The sequence below is a fragment of the Uloborus diversus genome, chromosome 7 (genome assembly GCF_026930045.1).
Source record: "Uloborus diversus isolate 005 chromosome 7, Udiv.v.3.1, whole genome shotgun sequence".
In the NCBI taxonomy this organism is placed as follows: Eukaryota; Metazoa; Arthropoda; class Arachnida; order Araneae; family Uloboridae; genus Uloborus; species Uloborus diversus.
In genome coordinates, this window is record NC_072737.1 from 57,284,923 (window position 1) to 57,306,321 (window position 21,399).

Genomic DNA, 21,399 nt, shown 5'->3' on the forward strand with positions numbered 1-21,399 from the left:
AGTAACTTTTTCTCTTTTAGACTCTCTTAGAGAAATGATATATCAGAGCTTTTGAAGATTTATATGTAAAAATATTTATAAATGTTACTATCAAACCATTGCTTTTGCCACTCATAAAAAATCTTCTGAAAGTTACATAAATTTAGTTTGATTATGGCAATGATTGCCAGAAGAGCATAAATTTTGTAGCTACATAATCATTGCAAAAAGGGTAAACTTACCAACGTGCGCTACAATTATGAAACTTTATTTTCAATGTTTTTCTATGAAATCTCAATTAACATTATTTTAAAAGCATAACAATCAAGTGAGCTTGTGTGCTTGCTGCTACCGTGCTAGCAAATGTTGGACTTGTGTACGACCCCACCCCCCTTTTTATCCGAGTGTCAGGTCTAAAATAACAATTACATACTATAGGGCATTAGACATTTAATTGTTGGTACAGTAGCATCAGCTAAGCCTACATCATCCATAAATATAAATTAAGACTGTCGAAAGCATTTTTCATAGTCACAGCAAAGAATGAATTCATTAATTGATATTCATTATTTAAAAAAAATTACTAAAAGTGTTTAACCATTAGATTCGAAACTGCAGTCCTTGACTGGAAATGACTGAGCTGGCAGTGTATTTCATGATTGTAAATTGGTTTGAGTAATTTGAAAGCATTTATAATAGAAAGGAGTAAGCAGAAGAAATATAATTTTCACAATTTTCTAGAATTTTTATCCATAAAAAATGTAATTTTTTTTAAGTATACATATTTAGAATATTTTGTACTCTAAATAGTTACTCCGGTAAAACAATACAGTTAACAGAAAAAAATTATAACTTGTTACACTATTAAATAAAGTATAATACAGGTTATACTGTTCAATTTTGATAAATTTCTGCAAGAATGGTTGTATTTATGAAATTATGGGCCAAAATCTCAGAAGCTGTGAGAAAAGAGAAAATTAACTTACGAACAAGATTGCAAAACATTCACACATTTTCAAGCACACTCAGATAAATTCAAATATATGAATACCAATCGAACTCCAAAGCAATGTTTTCAAGCGACAGGTGAAAAATAGTTGAGACAAAAGAGTACAAGTATGCTCAGAATTTAACAATTCCATCACCAGGAGGTTTTTCTGTGCAAAAGAACTTACCGCTCATTTACTAATTTGTCCTTTTTCGGATCTCTCGGCTGACGCTTCATGATGTCGCTTTCGGCAGTTTCATAAGCAAGAGAGATTGCTGGAACCTGTTGGGATGGTGAAGCAACGTGCTATTCAAGTACTCAAGCAAACCAAGTATCTCAAAAGAGAGATTTGGGACACATGGTTTAACCCAATATATTACACCAAAAGCGAACAGCGATTTTTTAATCTTTTTTTTTAGATTGATACAACATTATGGTGATTTAGAAAGAATGTTTATAAATTTTCAAAGGTTAATTAATGCCTTTTTGTTGAATTCTTTCAATTTAGGGAAAAAAATGACTGCAAATTTCACAGATTTGCTATGAAGGTAAAAATCATGAGGGGGGTTTCAAAGAAATTTTAAACAAAAGATATGACCTTAATACATAAACCTTAACAGCATATTTACTTTCTGTTGAATCAATAGGCTAAAAATCTACAATGAGTATGAGTAAAAACCAAATGCTATAGGAGACCTTTTGGTAAAATTATTTTGGTCACTTTTGTACAGGTCATTTAACATATCAAAAGAAGCACTTTTGGGATCAAAACAAATACTCAAATCATTATATATGTCATATATTTAGTAAAAGATTTAAAGGTTATTTACATTATTCTAACGCTAAACATCGATGCAAAAGATACTTGCATTGCAATCTGCTATATATACCCAGTAGCAATAAATGGAACAAGCTCATCAACTCGAATATACGTCTCTGGCGTGTGTTCAGTACTAGGAATTCCAAACGAAATTCAACGCTTTCCACCAACAGAGACCCATTCAAATGTTACGAAACACCAGGAATGTAATGCTAATAAGACAACCTTAAGTATGGGCATAGCCAGAGTTCCCGTTAGGGAAGAGAAAGCATAGGCGCAACAAGATAGTGGTTTTTAGTTGCCCGCCTCCTAGTACGGACCTCAGAAATAGCTTGAAATTGTAGTCCTTATCTCTCCCTAAAAAACATTTTATAATATTTTTTAACAGATGAGGGCAGAAAAGGGGGTCATGTAGCTCTCCCCCGGAATTTTTTCGAAAATTGAAGTCCTAAAATAATTATTAGGACAGATTTCAGTTGGAATAGTTTTGAAAAATAATTACAAAAAGAACCCAACTCAACTCAGCACAAATTATCCTTCCCTATTACCTAGGCTTGCCAAACGTCCTGGTTTTTAGACATAATCACAGTGTCCCAAAAGGTTAAGTATCGGATTAGCTTTCGAGCATTTTTACAAGATTAAAATCAAAAAAGACTTTTTAAAAAGTCCTAGATTTTGTTCAAACTTTAAATCCTCATTCAAAGTGGTTTTTTTCACTAAAGTAACTCATTAATATTAACATTTAAGAAATAAAATGTTTATCTGCTTGCGTCATTTTTAATTCCTGGTTTAGGCTCATAATTAATAATCATTTATTTATAGCATTAAGAATGAACTACCCTCTAAAACTCTAAAAAAAACAGCAAGGGATATGTGCATGGGGGAGGGGGGGGGAGGTGAGCATTTCAAAAATCTGGCAAGCCTACTATTACCGCCAAAAAAGGCAAACATTGCCAATGTCGGAGCTCAACTAATCACAGCTGGAATATAATACAAGCACATCATTTCAATTTCTTTCACAGGTTTCTATTTTATATGTTAAATATTTCATATGCTTTGAAAATAGAATTAATTATTTTTACTAGTACAAAAGTTAATACTAATTATTAAAACAAGAAATAACTGGACATTTAGAAAGTACCTATTATCAATCACAGGAAAAAATTTATTTTTATCTGAAAGTGCCAAAATTTGTTATATTCACATTAATTTTACAGAAAGCATACATTGCAAAAGGAAAAATATTTTCTGTACAAATTAAGAAAAGTTTAATTTTTAAAACTTGGAATAAAATGAAGCATTTTATTGCAGAAAAAATACTTCAAAGTAAAAAAGCTGATAAAATTTAATTTTAAACTGTGCTTTGACATGTTGATCAACTGTACAAGTAAAAAGCGTATTCAACTAAGTAAATAAAGTCTAAAGCAAATAAAATCTATAGTTTAAAGGGCATTTTGTGACAAGAAAATTTGTGCAACGAAATATATTTAGATAATTTAAGTTCAGAAAAATAATTGACCTCAATAATACACTACACAAATACTGAAAGAACAATATTCCAATAAATAGAAAATAATCCGATTCAAGCACGCACACATACATACATCATTTACAGACATTCAAGGAAACATGAATAACATGTAAATATAAGTTTAAGGCATATATTTAGCTAAACATAATTGCATGTGTAACATATTAAACGCAACATGTTGAAGACAAGCAAAAAAGAAAATGCAAAATTTGCTAACAAGAAAAATAATGCATCTTCACTGCTGCGTCTTATTTTTCTTTCACCGTAATGTATGGGTTAAAGCATGGTCACAATTTTAAATCTACTAAAACATGCAAAGAAAAAAATACATTTTATGCATGCATAACTAGAAGGCTTTTACATATTAACTAGGCATTTCATACAAAAAGAATTTGAATGCAAAATATTGAAGAAATAACTTAAATTCTTATGAAATTTTTATTCTAAGGCAATTTGAAAATAGACACTGAAAATAACAAAAGTAGCACACTTACCAAAACAAATATATCTGCCCCGAGAGATAAAGGGCACTATGTCTATTTTTTCCAAAATCAAGATCTAAGCACTAGATTACTTAATTTTCAACACTCTATTCAGAGGCAAAAAGCATCAAGTCCAATTCCTAATAAAGCTAAATCCCATTACAACGAATACCAATCCATCAAAGTTTCCATTTCAATGAAACAAACTTTCACTTATAATTTAATTTCCATTACCATACTTCCCTGGATATGATCTGCGGATTATCTGTTAAAAAAAGTATGTGCGGATGCCGTGGATTCTGTGATTTTTTCTCAACACCAACGCATAGAACTTCAATATTTACAGTAGGATTCATCAATAGAGACCGTTTTGCTGCCTGTAGGTAGTTTATTTTACATGGCTTGAATGCACCACTTATGCGATTCAGGCTATGTAAAATAAATAACCATACAGTTAAGGACGAAGCCCTCATTTGCCCAAGATTAGACCATTTGCTCCTTTGTCTTGACTCTTTAAATAATTAGGGTACTATAATCATGGTTTCAAGAAGAAATAATTATTTTTTAGATTGATTTTGATTATACCTTAAAAGTTATTACTTCTTCACGTTTTTAATTTAGTTGCTAAAATTGTATGTTAAATCAAAACTTTATTTTTTCACATCGTATTGTCCACAGATAAAACAAGGATTTCTTTTCTTCGGCCGATTTTAGGACCTGCGGATCATACGGTACAATGTTTAAATTTTATTATAATGCACGAAATTTGCAATTCCTGGAAGTTCGATGTAACGGGATTTCACCATAGTAGTCTAGATAAACAACGGAAAACAGGACTTGGTGGCTCATTTCACATGCTGATTTTGACATAGAATAAACTTTAAGTACATCTTCTGAAAATTTGTTTTTGTGACATAGTGCCCTTTACCTCCCAGGTACAGATACTTTCATTTGAAGACCAAGTAACCTCGTGCTGTTACTAACAATAACCAGACTGCAGTTATAAATGATTCCCTTTGAACCACATTAAACATTGGAAAAAAAATTGGAGCTTTTCAACCAAGATTGCGGATACAATTCTCAAGGTCGTGGTGGCCTGATCGGTAAGGTGTCAGATTCGTAACTGATGGGTCCCGGGTTCGATGCCTGCCGATCAAAGATCCTCCGTGTTCATTAATGATTGGGACACGTTAAATATTGTCGCCTCAGAGCAACAGTAGGATATCTTACTGTTATAACTGGGATTAGATGTCTTACTGTTGCTCAGAGGCGACCATATGTTAGTGGCCATAAAGTCCTCCAAGTTCCCATTAGAAATCAATACATCTGAGGGTGCTGAACCAGGGGCTGCTCGGCTCCTGGTCTGGATCAAGAAACAGAGCCCCACCCAACCGGTTAAACTACGTACAATGGCAGGCTAGGGGGATCCTGGAGTGAATTCACAACCTATTTGAGCTTACATTTATCAACCTTCATATTGTAGTTGTGAAATCTCTCCCCTCCTCCCACATACAGACGATTCATTTTTGGCCGCAGTAATAGAAAAAAATTTTAGAAAAATTCCCAAAGAGCAAACAGAAAGCATGAGCAAAGAGTTCCCAAGATAATTAGTCACTTTACAGCAAAGAAATAGCACTATATACCCAAGGTCGAATTTTTCGTAGAGCTATTTTCGACCATTGAAATTTTTAAAATTTAATACAGATGAAGTCAAAAAGAAAAAAAAAAGAAATTCATACATTAAACATTATGAGAGTTAAAATTAAAAATTTTATAAATTAAGAAAAAAAAAAGTAAAAAAAAATTTTGGGAATGAAAACAAATTTTGACTTTACTTTATACTGAAAATTTCAAATTTAACTTGAAATGTTTTTGGACTGACATGAATATATGATTTTGATAAAACACAGAATGCTTTTGAATAAAATAGATTTAGTGGATCAACGGATGTAAATAGCATACCTATTTTTTGAAGTACGGGGGGGGGGGGACACTACTTCTTTAACAATTTAAAGTGTTTAAAAAAAGAGAAATACTAGCATGTAGCATGTATTAAATTAAAAAAAAAATATTATCAAGTTTAAAAAAATACACAAGTATTGAAAAAAAAAAATTAAAGATGAGAAAGGGTCAATGGTCACAGAAAGGATAGCACTGCTCTGCCATGTTGCCTTAATTGACATCCATGAGTAATGTTATTATGAAAGATAGATAAATGTTCCTTCATTTCAGTCATTTTCTAATGTTAAAAAATCCAATTGGTAGCAATATAGTAATGAAATTTTTCCTTTTGATTTTTTTTCTTAGAAATATTTAAAAGGTAAAATTTATATTTATTCATTATTATCATTTTATAAAGCTCTTTCAAATGAAGAGTATATGTAGCTGAAAAGAGGGCAGAAGGTTGCATGGTACGATTCTACATGCAAAAAGTATATTTTTAAATTTTAACTTTCTGACAAGGAGATTTGTGTATGGACTTTTATTCCACTATGCTATTAATCAATCAGAATAAGGATTAAAATCAAATTTCGTAATTTACCAGTAAAGAAAGATGGAACATTTATGCAAAGTCTTATTTATCTAAAAAACTATTTACCTGAATGAATTGCAAATACATTACTCAAAACCAACCAGATTTCAGCATTTGCTGAGCACCAATTGACCGTAGAGATAAGAAAATGTACATTCAAACCCATTTAGTAGAATTGGAGAAATGTGAGAAACTGCAAAACACTCTTTACAAATATTATCATGATTTTTGAAAAACAAATAAGCTTTTGAAAAATCTAGCTCCCCAACATAGAAGGTTTACACATATCTTAGCCTCTGAAAATTTAAATTTGTAATCTGAAAACTTGGAAATTTGTTTTTTTCAATCTAAACATGTAACCTAAACAACGAGTCTTATAGTTATAGCAAAAACCTACTCTTACAGTTCGTTATTAAAAAAAAGAAAATACCATTTAACTTTCTACATTAATAATGTTATTTATTTTACATTTAATGCAATTATACTAAAAATGTATTTATGCTAGTTGAATACATGTGAACTTGAAACGACTATTCTCTTTTCTATTTGTTTCGTTTAGTTTGTTCTATTTCTTCTTTTTAAAAAATATTTTTTAAATTAAGTGGAAAAGGATAAATATTCATCAATGTATTAACACATAAGTATAACAGCCCGAATGTAATGATGTGCATAAATTTAAAGGATTAATGGGAGGGAGGAAGGGGGTCTATTTGGAAAGTGAGATTTTTAATTTCTCACATTTCATTACTCTCATGAATTACTTTTCACTTTCATAAATGCAATAGGCTCACTGTTCACAGAATCAGCATTCTTTCCAATCGTAGTAATGTAAATCTTAGTTGCAATTAAAATTTTTGTTGAAATAATCTAACAATTTAAAAGTTTTTGTATTGCTTGGAATACTTATGTCACTTTTAAGTTACGATTATTACATTAATTCTAAAGTCATTTCTTAATTAACGACAAAATTTTGCAAATGCCAAAATTTACACAAAGCTATGTAAAATATTCCAATAAAATCAAATACAAAGGAGAAAGACATTCGATTGGGTCATGCCCTTAAATTGATTTGAAGCAAAAACTAAACAGCATCAATTCACATGATGGTACATATGTGTATTGTATGAAATTTGTTCGGCTCCATGCATAACTTCTTGAGTTAAGTATAGCCATAAAAAATGGTTCTTACATTTACAAGCACACATACAAACAGGCAGGCAGACAGACAGTTTGCAAAAATGGCCAAAAGAAGCACACCTTAAGATGCAAAAATCCATAAAACTTGTAAATGTTCCAGTGGTGAAAGTTTCAAAAGGGGCATAGGCCAAATTTAATTTTCTAGAAGGATTGAATAAAGAGCTACATATATTGGGTCGAAAGGATGAAAACTTTCACCCCCGCATGAATCCAATATTTTCTTCTACATTTTGGATTTAAAAGAAAGTTAGAGAGATGAAAAAACTATTCATTTTAAAAAATGTTTTCCTCATACATTATTTTCATATCAAACTTCTTAAGCACGATTTTCTTTTAAATCCAAATAGAAAGAATGTATTTGTGTTTGCTATGTAAGATATATGTGTAAAATTAATGCATAAACTACAAAGTATGTTCTCAATTCCCCCATACAACTTTCCCCGCCCCTAGTTTTCAAGCAAACTGACCTCAAGTTACCAATTAAAAACACTAGAGTAAGCATTAAAAACAGAAAGGATTTTACCTCACAACAAAAATATTTAAAACACACTGGGACTTCATCAACAGCATATGCTGTTTACTTTTGCTACATCTGTACAGAATTAGTAAATATATTAAAATTCTTTTTTTTTAAATTATAAGAGAGTGGAAAAGAGGGGGGAAAATTATGCTTCTTAAAAAAGAGAAGACCGCTTGGCGTACTGTCCGTTCATGAAAGATATAACTAGCACTCGGTATAGATTCTAGTTTAAAAAGGGGCGATTGGTTGAGGATGGGCACTTTTTGCTTGCACTTGCTAATTTTTTTGACGCTACTTTGGAAGAACTGCTGAACAAGTTATTTGTCCTTTACAATTTGCATCCTTTAAACTTCCGGGTTTCCACCCCAATTTTGATAAAATCAAGGCAGACCTAACACATTTCGCAGGAGGTTTCGGCTAAAGAAGACGGACAGTAATGATACAGTGCAGTAAGAATTATTTCAGTAATGGCATATTATTGAAAATACTATAAAATTATGCCACTGTGATGGCCAATCTAATTTTTAATATATAAGATCAAAATTAGAAAGGTTGACGAGCAAAACAGAGGCATGCAATTAAAAAGGGAAAAATAAAAAAAAACTCATAGATGCAACAGGTTGTCAGTAATATAAAATTTAGTAGATTAACGCAGCAATGAAGTTTATATTACTAAGTCATGCATAGCATAAAATACCTGAGCACAGAAATATGTAATTAAAAAAAAAAGCAAGTGCCCAATATGGCTAAACATGCACTTGCTTATGATGCAACGTCATCTGCAAAATTACCTCTCATTAACTAATTTATCATGTTTCGGATCACGAGGTCTCCTTTTCATGATATCAGATTCAGCATGTTCATATGCCAGAGAAATTGCTGGTACCTGTTGGCGTTGAAGGAAGTCACACAGTTAGGAGCAGAGAGAAAGTACAACAGACATGCAGTGAAACAGAAAAAGTTCTCTTAGAAACATTGTTAACAGAAAGAAGGAGAAGTACAAGACATGCATTAGAAAAGAAAGTTAATTTCTTTAAATGTTATTGGTACAGCTCAAAGGATTTCTCTTCCTAAACTGCTGTAAATAAGTTGAAAAAGCAATACAAGCAACACTTATTCATGGTTGGATATATTTTCAGAACACTTAAAACAATAAAATATTTTAATTTTTGCAACTGTTTAAATATACATATGAATTCACAACTTACAAAAATGGACCATATAACTCAATCTAATTCCTAACAAATTATTTTGAAAATCATTTTAAAAAACGTAAAATGAGCATTGAATAAACCCCAATGCTTTTGATCAGGGAAATTAGAAACAGAACAGGGAGAATCTGCAGCTTTCTTGGGTTATCTGATCAAGAAAGTCTTACATGATCACTAAAATGCCTCAAAACTTTTGCAGTATCTATGTTAATCCTGAATATATTAAATGTTTAATGCAAGTCTTTATATCAGTGCTACAGTAACAATAATCGACACCAACTCCAGGAGTTTTAAAACCACTGACTCCTTTACTCTAAAATCAGTTCAGACTCCGACTCAAGAGCCCTTCTTTTAAGCCAACACAAATCAATTATATAACTACAAGGCATTTTATTTCATTTGGGACAAATACATTCAAATAATACAAATATAGTTGCGTCACAATAGTGCTACAATTTGATTAATATAATGACATAAATCATTAATCGGCAACTGGCAAAAAGCAGAAGCTTAAAAACTTGGCCACTAGAAGTGTTTTGAAAGTATAAAGTAAGCCAATAAATTATTTTTTAAATATTTTTCTTTAGATAATGAATTTGCAGCTCCCCTCTGATAAAAATTGCATCTCTTTACAGCCACAAGTTGGATATCGTGTGAACCTTAATTTAGAAAACCTAATTCAAGACTCGTAGTGATTTTTTCTCAGTTACTTATCATTATCAATATGCCATATATTGTATTTCATATTATTTTAAAGTGAAAATTGAAATAAAAAATTCGTAAATATGATATTTTCCCCCCTGATTTGATTAAAAAAAAGATTTGGACCTGACTCAGAATTACTTGCCAGCCTCTGATATAAAGTATACACTCACAGTGCTTCGTCCACTTAAAAATTAGTAAATTTTTCAGACTTTGATCGAATAACCCTTTAAGACTTCAATTGTGAGCCCTTTTGCCTAATGCCGAATTTAAGTGGCATTTAAGTTTTCAGGGGGGGAAAAAAAGAAAGAAACTTATAGAATTTGGTTCAAAAAAAAAAAAAAATGCTGCAACAGTTTTTTTTCTTGAAAAATTAACATTAAACAAAATTTATTATTATTTAGTTTATTTATTTTACTTAATATTTTGCACATAAAGCTTTAAAATCTGATTAAAGCATTGATGATTTATTCAAGTTGGGGAAAACAAAAACTTTAGTTAAGCCCATTTTCAGATAACCTTAAAAATACTAACTTTAGAAAGATCATTAGATGTAGTTTCAAATTAAAACTACTTACCATATCTGTTCCTAAATCAATGCAAAGGATGGTCACAGTACCAAGAGGAAGAGGTATATCGGCCAATATGAATAGCAAAAAAGGTGAAATTTCAGGAATATTGCTAGTTAATGTATAAGCGATTGATTTCTTCAAGTTATCAAAAATTAAACGACCTAGAAATAAAATGTTATGCTTTTATTTTCTACTATTTAAATAAGACACACTACTACTAAAATATGACATAAAATAAATATTTTATATAAATATATCACTACACATTATCGAACTTGAATTTCACATTCTCTTCAAAGTGGAATTAAACGCAACAGAATTCAACATTAATGGTAAATATTTCTCAAATAATAGTATTAAAAACATAAGGCCTTCAATAAGGTCTGCTTTTCCAATAAAAAGCACTAAGTTCTTTAAACCTGAAAAAAAAAAGTGTTATCCTAAAATTTAGAAGAAAAAAGATAAAAAGAATTAGTAGAATGAGAACTGCAAAAATAAAACATTAAGAAGATATAAAGATTTATTTTCGTACTTTAAAAAAATTGCTTGTTTTGCAAATTGTAGAAAATTTGCAAAAACACCCTTTTTTTTGCTATTTTTTGGGAAGATTGATTTAAAAAAAATTATAAAAAGACTGATGCTTTGTGAAATTTCAGAGTAATAATCAAAACGAATCATGTTAATGGACAAACACGATACAAAAATATATGCTTCAAAAACATTTTCTATAAGCTATCAAACTTCTATGTTTCCGATTGGGACATTGCCGTGATTCAGTATACAAAATTAGGAAATGTTCACAGCTGTATTAGTTCTGTAATGCAAAAAGTAAATTTCATAACTGCTATGAACCACTTTTGACACATGTAAAAACAAGTCGATAATATTTCAATCTTTAACTCTACTACCTTTTTCTTGACCCCCCCCCCCCTTCTCAGAGTTTTACGGACCAAAGTGATGTAGGAAAACCCACTTAGTACTTAAGTAACCTGTTACCTGTTTAATTTAGTAACCTGTTTGCAATTAATTTCTCCCCTAATCGAATGAAAAAATACAAAATGTATTTTGAAGGTCAAAAATGTTTACAAAAAAAGTTCCCCTTCTCATCATCGATATTGCAGGGAATTAAAAAGTATTTGAAGAGGAAAAGAACATTTTTAGTGAGGTTATTTGCTTTTCATATAACTTTACAGATGGTTGTATAAAGTTATAGGTATTTGCTATTTCATATAGTTAGTTTTAATAAAATAAATATGCATATATGTTTGATTCTTTGTCTATTCTTATTTATTTAAAGCTATTTACCATTTGAAATTCACAGGAATGTGAAGAGTAGTGTAAATTGCATCAACTATTTCTTGCGTTGAAACAAAATTATAGCCGAGAGTGTTAAGCGTATACCATTAAGAGCCTTAGTAAAAAACTTCATTTAACACACCAATGTTCCAAAATGGGAACAAGTCCCAAAATATGAAATACATTTTTTCTTTTTGAAAATTCCTTCTTTTGTTATTTTCTAGGGATGCCTTTTAATTGAGTAACTCCTTCTTTAAACGTTTAAAAGGTTAAAAAATCTTTTTTCCCTTCTTCTAGATATTATACATTTAATAGCATTCCTTTCAGGTATAAATGGAACTTAAATTAATTTCTTTGGTAGTGTTACAAATTTCTTTGTATAACACTACTGACTCTTACATAAGGAAGCTTTAACAGAAAAGTTACTGGCAATTTTTTGACATAAAATATTTTTTGAAATGAATATTTCAAAGAAAAAAATTATCAAATGTTCATTATTACAACTGATAAATATTTTTTTATTTATGCATTACTAATATTGCAGTAAATATAAACGGATTTGGTTAGACCCTTTAGCTTTAGACTAATTTTAGAAAGTTTAAGATACTTTCGGACAATTTTAGCCAGTTTTGAATTGTAAAATTCACCTGCCCTGTCTAAAACCTGTTTCGGATATGCAAAACCTTAACAATGTATACATTATATCCATTTTCCTCATACCATACTAACCTTCTTCAACTCCAGTTACAATAGAAGCAAAATTATCATCTAATAAGATCATATCGGCAGCTTGTTTACTAACATCACTTCCAGCAATACCCATAGCGACACCTAAAATTGAATCATAACATCAATAATTGAAAGAGAAAAAAAAAATACCCATACAGATTTTTTATTTCACATTTAAAGACTTTTAGATATAAGGTATTTCCAATCCATGCACATGACCCAGGTACTTACAATATAACTTATAAAAATCATAATAAGTTCAAGGTTACATATAAAGAAACTAAATATTACATATTCAGTGAGCATCAATAACTGTATTGAGCACTGGGTTGCGGCCTTCCTCCAACTTCCCAATGATACGACCTCGGGTAAAAGCATTCAGATGTCGTCTAACAGATTGATTATTTATTCACCATTTCTCGCCGAGGCAGCAATTCGGTGTGATTTTAACTGCTATACGGCGTACAATCTCTTTGCCAGAAATACTGATCTTACACCGACAACATGCTTTATACTACTCAGACACTCCCCCATTACGTCTGCCTGCATATCTGCGCATGTGCTACTGTACATCACCTTACTTAATCTCCTGATTGGTCTTTCTGTCCGCTCTGCCTCTTCGTTCAGCTAATATGCTAATTTTTCGACTTCGTCCTTAATTTTTGCACACCAGTGTATATATCAAAATATTAGGATATATATCAAAGTATCGGATATTTTCGAAAACATGATGATCTTTTTGAACCCTGATTAGGGGCCTCCACTCCTTTGTTGCCCCGGGGCCTCCACACTTCCAAATCCGGCCCTGAGCAAACCTGAGCTGGCAACATTGTGGAGGCTATGCAGATCCTAATCACAGCATTAAGATGCTACCAGGTTAGGTTTGCTCCAACTATAGGGTATAACTACAGCTCACATGCTAAATAATAACTGTTTTATTAGCCTCTTGAAGTTCATTTCCTGAACCCAAAACATCACTGAAAAATTATAATTTAAAAAAGGTTTGGGGAATTGTAATTGTTTAAAAATACAGTAAAACCCCTCCTAACGGACACCCCTCAAAGGCGGACACCACTCTTACGTGGACAATTTTCAATTCCCCAGTTCCAATGCAAATAACATTATTAAACCCCTGTCCTGCGGACACCTCTCTATTGTGGACAAAAAAAAATTGTCCCGTTAGTGTCCGCATTAGAGGGATTTTACTGTATAAAAATGAAGAAATGTGTAGAAAAACTCTATGAATTTGAGATTTGATGAACAGCACTACAGAAAATCTACATATGGATTTGAACCTGTTTTTAACACTGATTCATTAAATATATTTAAGTTTATATACCAATGTCTGCTTTTTTCAAAGCTGGGGAATCATTCACTCCATCACCAGTAACAGCAACAATAGCTCCTTGCCTTTGGCAACCTTCAACAATAATCAGTTTTTGCTGAGGAGAAGTTCTGGCAAAAACAATTTCAGTATGATTTCTTAATATATCATCAATCTGTTCATGCGTCATATCACGTAACTCAGATCCATGAATAACAGCAGCTTTGGCATCACTTTAAAAAGAACAAATTGATCAACTCCAAGAGAAATTTCAAGCAAATTTCATTTTTAAAAATTCTTTTTGACTGTTGATTGGAAATACATAAGTGCCGAGAAGATCAATTACAGTTTTACAACAAAAAAAAAAAAAAAAAAAAATGTAATTTGATGTGCTTAAATATAATCTTTCACATTTTGTTTTGAATTGAGGGGTTATCATAATTATTATTTTTCAAATGTGTTTTTTTGCGATTATGCCATAACTTCCTCAATAATTCATCAAACTTGATGTTTAAAGAAAAAGAATCATTTTAAAGTTCTTTTTCACCTCTTTTGGCGAAAAATAAACTAACAACTCACAATGAGGGGTTTGTTGAAAAAAAATGTTTATTTTGTTTTCATTAAAAATTACTTTAATGTATAGTGCTCCACGGACAAAGACTATATAGCTCAGTTGGCTCCATTCATTATGCTAAAACGGGAAGAATCATGGGTCCGATCTCCTCCCCCCCCAACACTGGTTTTGTCACTTTTCAATGACTTTTTCCCCTCGGGTTAAACTTGATTCAAATTTCCAAGAATATACAACCTAAACTCACTGTAGGATTTTGAACCACAGTTGTACCTTTGGATTAAAATCAGAAAAGAAAAAGTTTATTTTAGCATGGTAAATTGCAGTATAATGAATAATATTTTTCAAGGACTTTTTTTTTTTTTTGTGGGGTTGAATATTAGAAAAAGTGCTTAATTTAAGTCCAATATGAATTTTCCAATCAAAAACTTTAAAAAAATATTTTTCACATAGTAAATTTCGTCACACATGCAATCCATGACAAAATTTCGCGGTTTTACTTGAATCTATGGTGCTGGGACACTTTTTATTGTTTCAAAATCATGTCGGCAATTGCTCCATGTTCGAATAGCAAATTTCAGAAAAATCCTGTGCATTATAAAACATTGTAGACATTCTACATTCAATTATATGGAATAAAAATACAACAAAAAGTCAGTTTTAAAGTAATTTCCACTTAACCTCAAAAACCATGGTTTGTACTTTTTGTGTGCGTGTGTGTGGAAGGGGGGGGGGGGGGGTAAGCAAATAGTAGGAACTTTAAAGGACCTATAAAATGTTTTAAGGACCTTAAACTTTGTACAAGCATGAAATATTTTTCAATGTGATATATTTAAAATACATAAAGAACATAGTATTTTGAAGAAGAAAGCAAAACTATGCAATATTTGTTTTAAGAACAATGTACAATCATGGAAATATAACTTCAGTGTATTAATCACATAGAAGTTTATTTTTACTAATACTGAACAGCATACATTCAATTAGAACAAATTTTTTACTCATTGAACAATCACAAGAATCAAAAATAGAAAAGCATTAAAATTACTTAGGATTAACATCATCTATTGCTATGTTCAAGCGCTGTGCAATGTCCTCGACAGTTTCGTTTCCTTCAGAAATAATACCGACCGCTTTTGCAATGGCTTTGGCAGTAATTGGATGATCTCCAGTCACCATTATAACCTATTGTTGCAATAAAATCCTGTTAGACTCCAATATTTAGCATAAGAACTCATATGATAAGTTTTCTATGAGAAGATACTAGATTAAAATCAACAAATGTATTAAATATTAGTGGTAGTCCACAAACAATGTCATCCTAGGGGAGTGAGAGGAGGGGGGGGGGGCATAAAATTGTGACAAGAGGTGTGACACAGATTTTTTTTTTGTAACTATATCTAACTAGGGTGACAAGTGGAGTGGAGAAGGAAAGCAAAAAGTGGCATATTGTGACAAAGCGGGGAAGTGGAGTTCAAAATGTTGAAAACAATATGACATTTATGGACAGCTCCTTACTAGATATAGACACGTTTAGTGTGACGTCAGAGGTTGCCAGAAACACGAGGAAGTTTCCAATCATGCCGTTGCTATGCGCGTTGCTAAGGGAGAATCAGCAAAGGACCTTCGTACGAATAGGGTTAGAGCGATGTTTAATGTTTTTTTTTGAAAATTAAATGCTTTAAATAATTTTTTTTAGTGGTTTCAAGTTACATATAAGCCACCCATAGACATCATTTGACAAGTATTGATAGTTTTTACATGTGAATCGGGTTAAAATTCGGCAAAACATAGACTTATGTGGAATACAAGTGTTTTTTCTAGAGTTATACACTCTTCTTATTGTTATTTCTTTTTCTTTGGGGGGAGAGGGACAGGTCTGCCATTTGAGAGGGTCAGGAGAAGCATTGCTCCTCTCATGCTTTTGGAAAATAACTACTTCTATAAATTTGGCGTAATTTTTGCTGTTTTTCGACGAAACATACATTAACTATTTGTCTTTTGCACGTACCCTTCTAGAAAATTTGAAATATCATGCCGGGGGGGGGGGGGGGGGGGGGGGAGATTTTCTTTTAAAGTTTAGGGCGAAATTTAATTATTATTATTATTTGAGGAAGAGGAGTATGGTGAGTTTGCATCACCACAATTTGTTTTGTTTCGATTTTGTAGTTTACCGCTGGCGAAAAGAGCTGTTCCGAATTGGTTTGCGTTCTCCTCGCGCCTTGCATTGTGTTTGGTTCTTTTTGCTCGGAGTCTGTGAGTCTGTGACGTCATGCTTGCTTTCTCCCTTTGTGAGCTGTTCTGTTTGTCGGTTAGCTCTGGGATTTGTTTATCATTCCAGAGTTTTCTAGAAGCTTTGGTTCGTTATGAACCGTTTGAGATTTTTTTTTGCTGTAGCACCCTACGGGGTCTACAAAGTCTGAGTGAATGGGGGGACGCTATCTGAAATGGTGAAGACGAAGTTGAGCTGGCGTACGAGATGGTTGCGTTTTGACTGTAGGTGTGCGTTGCGGTCTGAGAAGGATGTGTAAAAGAACATCGGGGGAACGATTCCGCAAGGAAAACTGATGATCCTAATTGGGAAGTACCCTTTGTCCGGAATGCCTACAGATAAGTACCAAAAATTGAATATAGTATATTTTGGACGATTTTCTATCAATATAAATATAACTGTTGGAAATTTTAGCCGTGGAATCGGCTCGATTGACAAAAAAATGAACTGGAAGCTTTGAACCAATCAAAATGTTTACCAAGTATTCTTGTGACTTTCAGACTTTGGGCATTGGCCGTGAATTCGTTGGCAAAATAAAAAAAAGATATAATGTTGGAAAAGATTTACAATAATTTCAAGTATTATCAGAAGTTAATTCGGGAGTAGTTTTTGTTCTCTTTATCTTTGGGAAACTTGGTAGCGATGTGCTCTTATCAATGGTCGGTTGAAATTGAAGTTTTTCATTTTGAAGTGCCGATCTGATATGTTCTCTCTTTTCGGAAAAATCAGTAATTTGAATTTATTTTCTGTGTGTATGGGGCGAGAACATGAATTGGAATATTGATAAAATAAAATTGGATGTTCTGTGTGATATAGTAGGAATGAAACTTATACCTTATGCATGAATATTAGGGTGGAACGAAAAAAACTAAGTTTTTATTTTCGAATTGTAATAGTGCAGAAAAGTTGCGATTGGTGAAGACTTACAAAACAACACAAAAATTTTTTAAATCGGATAATATCTTCCGATCCCGCAACAAGCCTAAACATTTGAAAAAAATGGAAAATTTCATGTGTTCTTAGAGATTTTTTAAAAAATTTCCTCCAACGTTTCTTTTTAATACTCTAAGACAGAAAAGTTACGATTGGTGAAGCCTTCAGAAATTTTAAAAAACATATTGAAATCAAATAATACCTTCTGATCCAGGAACAAGCATGAAAAGTAAAAAAATGGAGAATTTCAACTTTTCTTAGTGATTAAAAATAAAATTGTTCTTGTTGTTTTTTTCCCCCGGTGTTACAGGGAAAAGCCTTTTAAAAAACCCTATATTACACATAAACATTAATTTATTTCTTGACTTTTAAGGTATCTTCGAAACATGCAAAACTACCATTCTTTACAACAATGAAACATTTTCAAATAATAGAAAGTTATAAAATATTTACCAAATTTACAATCCAGTATACAAGTCTTATTGTTTTAAGTGTTAGTTGTTGAAGCTAATTTATAATCAGATTTTTTGGAAAATTCGGGCATAATTGATCTGGATTTCAATGTTGCTCTTTAGTGGCCATCTCTTGATTTAAATCCACACACTTTGAGTGAAGCCTCCGTCACTAGCATCACACATCTTTCGACAGCTTGCGTATGGCAGGGGAATAGTTTTATATCCCAGTCGGGTATAGTGCCTGTTACAATAAAATTTTCAATGTCTTTGTTAGGAACTTTTCGAAGAAAAGGTGGAGAAGATAGCTTTGTCTTGTTCCAATTAATAATCTCTGTGTAACCTTCTGCTTCGAAATTTAGAGATGGAATGACAAAGTTTCTTATGCTTTTGCGTTTAGAAACAGATTCTCTGGCTTTTAAGACGTTTTTAAACGCTAGTTCTCTTATGTGCCTCCTTTCATCAAACACCATTGCCATTAATAAGTTTTCGAGATGCGCAAAGAAAGAGTTTCTTTCAATGACAGGGTAAACAACTTGTTTTAGATTGTCAGGTAAGTATTGACAGGTTTGAATTGTTCTGTAAACATGAATGGCACAGTCTGGGAAAATTTTACGGTTCTTTATTTCGCTAATGGGGCGTATTAGATGCATACACTGTACTAAGCGGCATAAACAAATATGAGTATCGCGGGATTAAAGGGCCATGTGGACAATTTACAGGCAGGCTCTAGTACTAAAATATCACATTTGTTTTATAAACAAACGTTCTTCCATTAGTATTTCATACCGAACTTATAAGGATCGTTAAACTAAAAAAAAAAAAAAAAAAAAGCTGGAAAAGGGCTTAAAGTTTACATTTTTTCAAACATGTAGGTTCGTTGCGCGATCGGAAGATATTGTTTTATTTCAAAAAGATATTTTTTTTCGCTCAGAAGTCTTCACTAAACGTAACTTCTCCGCTCTGTTGCCTAAAAAAGTACATTGATCGAAAAATGTTAAAAATTCGGAAAAATACTGAAATTCTCAACTTTTTCGATTTCTTAGGCTTGGTTCTGGATCAGAAGGTATTATTCGATTTCAAGTTTTTTTTTTATTTCTGAAGGTTTCACCAATCGTAACTTTTCCGTCTTAGAGCCTTAAAAAGAAACATAAAACAAAATTTTTGAAAAATCACTAAGAAAACACGAAATTTTCCATTTTTTCAAATATTCAGGCTCGTTGCGGGATCGGAAGATATTATCCGATTTTAAAAATCTTTGTTTTGTTTTGTAAGTCTTCACCAATCGCAACTTTTCAGCACTATTACGATTCGAAAATAAAAACTTAATTTTTTCGTTCCACCCTAATGAATATGTTTAGGCAATTGTTTTTGAAAATTTGAATTGAAGAGTTAATGAAGTAAAAATATTTTATGTCTGAAGGATAAGTAACAATTTTTTGAATATTAATTGTGAGACACGCCACTGCTTTGTTTTGGATTATTGGAGATAAATTGAAATTAAAGAAATTGTTTATCTGCAAATTCTGACTCCTCATGTTTGAGTTTGGTATTCTTATACAGTACCGTATTTGTGCGTACGGTAAAAAAAAAAGAAGGTTCTCTTCACCGCGGACTTGGGTTTTGCGACCTGTTTTTGAGACAGCGCAATGGGGAGGTAAACAATGAAAAGAGGAAGATGTCGGGAAGTTTTAAAAATAATGTTTTGGAATGTGATTTTGTTTTTATTTTCAATTTTCGCTGTCTTGCTGTTCTTCCCGGAATTCTAGCGTCAAGAACATACTCCGTGATGACATTTCCGAACACCTCCTTAGCAGTCGCGAAGTTGAGATATACCACTAACGGTCTAGCCTTCTTCAAGTAATCATTCACGTATTGATAAGTACCAAACCTTCATTATCATTTATCTATGATACTATTTATTATACACCATAATATGACATCAGTGTATTTGTCACCTCCTTCAGGATTTGTCACACACCCCTTCCGACCAACATATCATATTCATCAGCGGAACTCAGTCCGCATCATCAAATGATATATCTATTTTTTTTTAAATTCAGCACAAGGAGTAGTTTCAATTGAACTGTATGCATTCTTTTCTTTAGAAGACGAGAGGCCATGTCAGCTAGTCAGATACCTTGAGGGGGGTGGGGATTTTTTTTCCATTTGTTCCAGTAATAATACATATTTTAATAAAACTCTATTCCTTCGGGCTCTTTGGGGGAAAGGGAGAATTACGTGTTTTCTTCGAATTGTCACGAGTATTTTAATCTTTTTTTTTTTGGTATTCCGAGGCGAGGAATTTTAACTTTACTCTACTTGTTATACATATTTTTTATATCAATATACATAAATATATATTGAAAATTTCAGTTTTTTCTACTATTTGCAATGCATAGTTCAATTAAATTCTTTTTTTCTTTGGGGGAGATTTCTTCTTGCTGTGCGTAATTTTAAGTAATTGCTCTTTTTGGGGGGCGAGGATATACATATTAGTTTTTTTCTAGAGTTTCAATGGGAATTTTATCAATTTCTTCAAGCTAGTTTTTATTCCTATTTGGAATAGAGCTCAATTGGAGTTTAGGTTAAATTATGTGTCGGTTCTCGCAGAAGAAAAACTTTTAAATTAAAATATCCTGATCAAACACGCATTAGGATAAGGACAATGTAACCTAACATCCCCCTCCCACCCGAAAAAAAAAATAATTTCAATGCAAACAAGCATCACAATTGAGAAAGTAAAAATTCTCTTTCCCCAAAGAAAAAATAACTTATACAATTAAAAAAAAAAAAATCCTGCTCAAAGAAAATAATTATAATGAAATTCTTACTAAGCTTTAAATAAGATTAAAAAAAAAAAAAAAAAAATTCCCTTGTCCCATCATTTCAAATTTTTCTACGAAGGGGGGGAGGAGTTGCAAATCATATAGTGTCAATGAATATTGCATTGAAAGACAAAAAATTACATCCAAATTTATAGAAATACAGCAATTTTCCGAAAGCGGGGGAGGGGTGCAATGGCTTTCCAGAGAAGAGTGTATAACTCTAGAAAACACACTTTATTCCACATAAGTCTATGTTCTGCCGAATTTTAACCCAATTCACATGTAAAAACTATCGATACTCGTCAAATGCTGTCTACAGGTGGCTTATATGTAACTTGAAACCACTGAAAAAATTATTTAAAGCATTTAATTGGCAAGAAACCATCAATTAAACATCACTCTAACCCTATTCGTACGAAGATCCTATGTTGTTTCTTCCTTAGCAATGCGCATAGCAAT

General features: G+C 32.0%; 1 protein-coding gene across 1 annotated transcript in view; it reads right to left on the reverse strand.

The window, feature by feature from the left end:
• LOC129225702 (sodium/potassium-transporting ATPase subunit alpha-like) overlaps positions 1–21,399 on the reverse strand; it is a 156,142-nt gene that overhangs the window by 18,907 nt on the left and 115,836 nt on the right. Inside the window, exons 13-17 of the mRNA XM_054860179.1 lie at positions 15,504–15,640; positions 13,900–14,117; positions 12,561–12,662; positions 10,542–10,696; positions 1,155–1,249 (exon numbers count right to left, since the gene is read on the reverse strand). Coding sequence (XP_054716154.1) covers positions 1,155–1,249; positions 10,542–10,696; positions 12,561–12,662; positions 13,900–14,117; positions 15,504–15,640 — 707 coding nt within the window. The remainder of the gene's footprint in view (positions 1–1,154; positions 1,250–10,541; positions 10,697–12,560; positions 12,663–13,899; positions 14,118–15,503; positions 15,641–21,399) is intronic.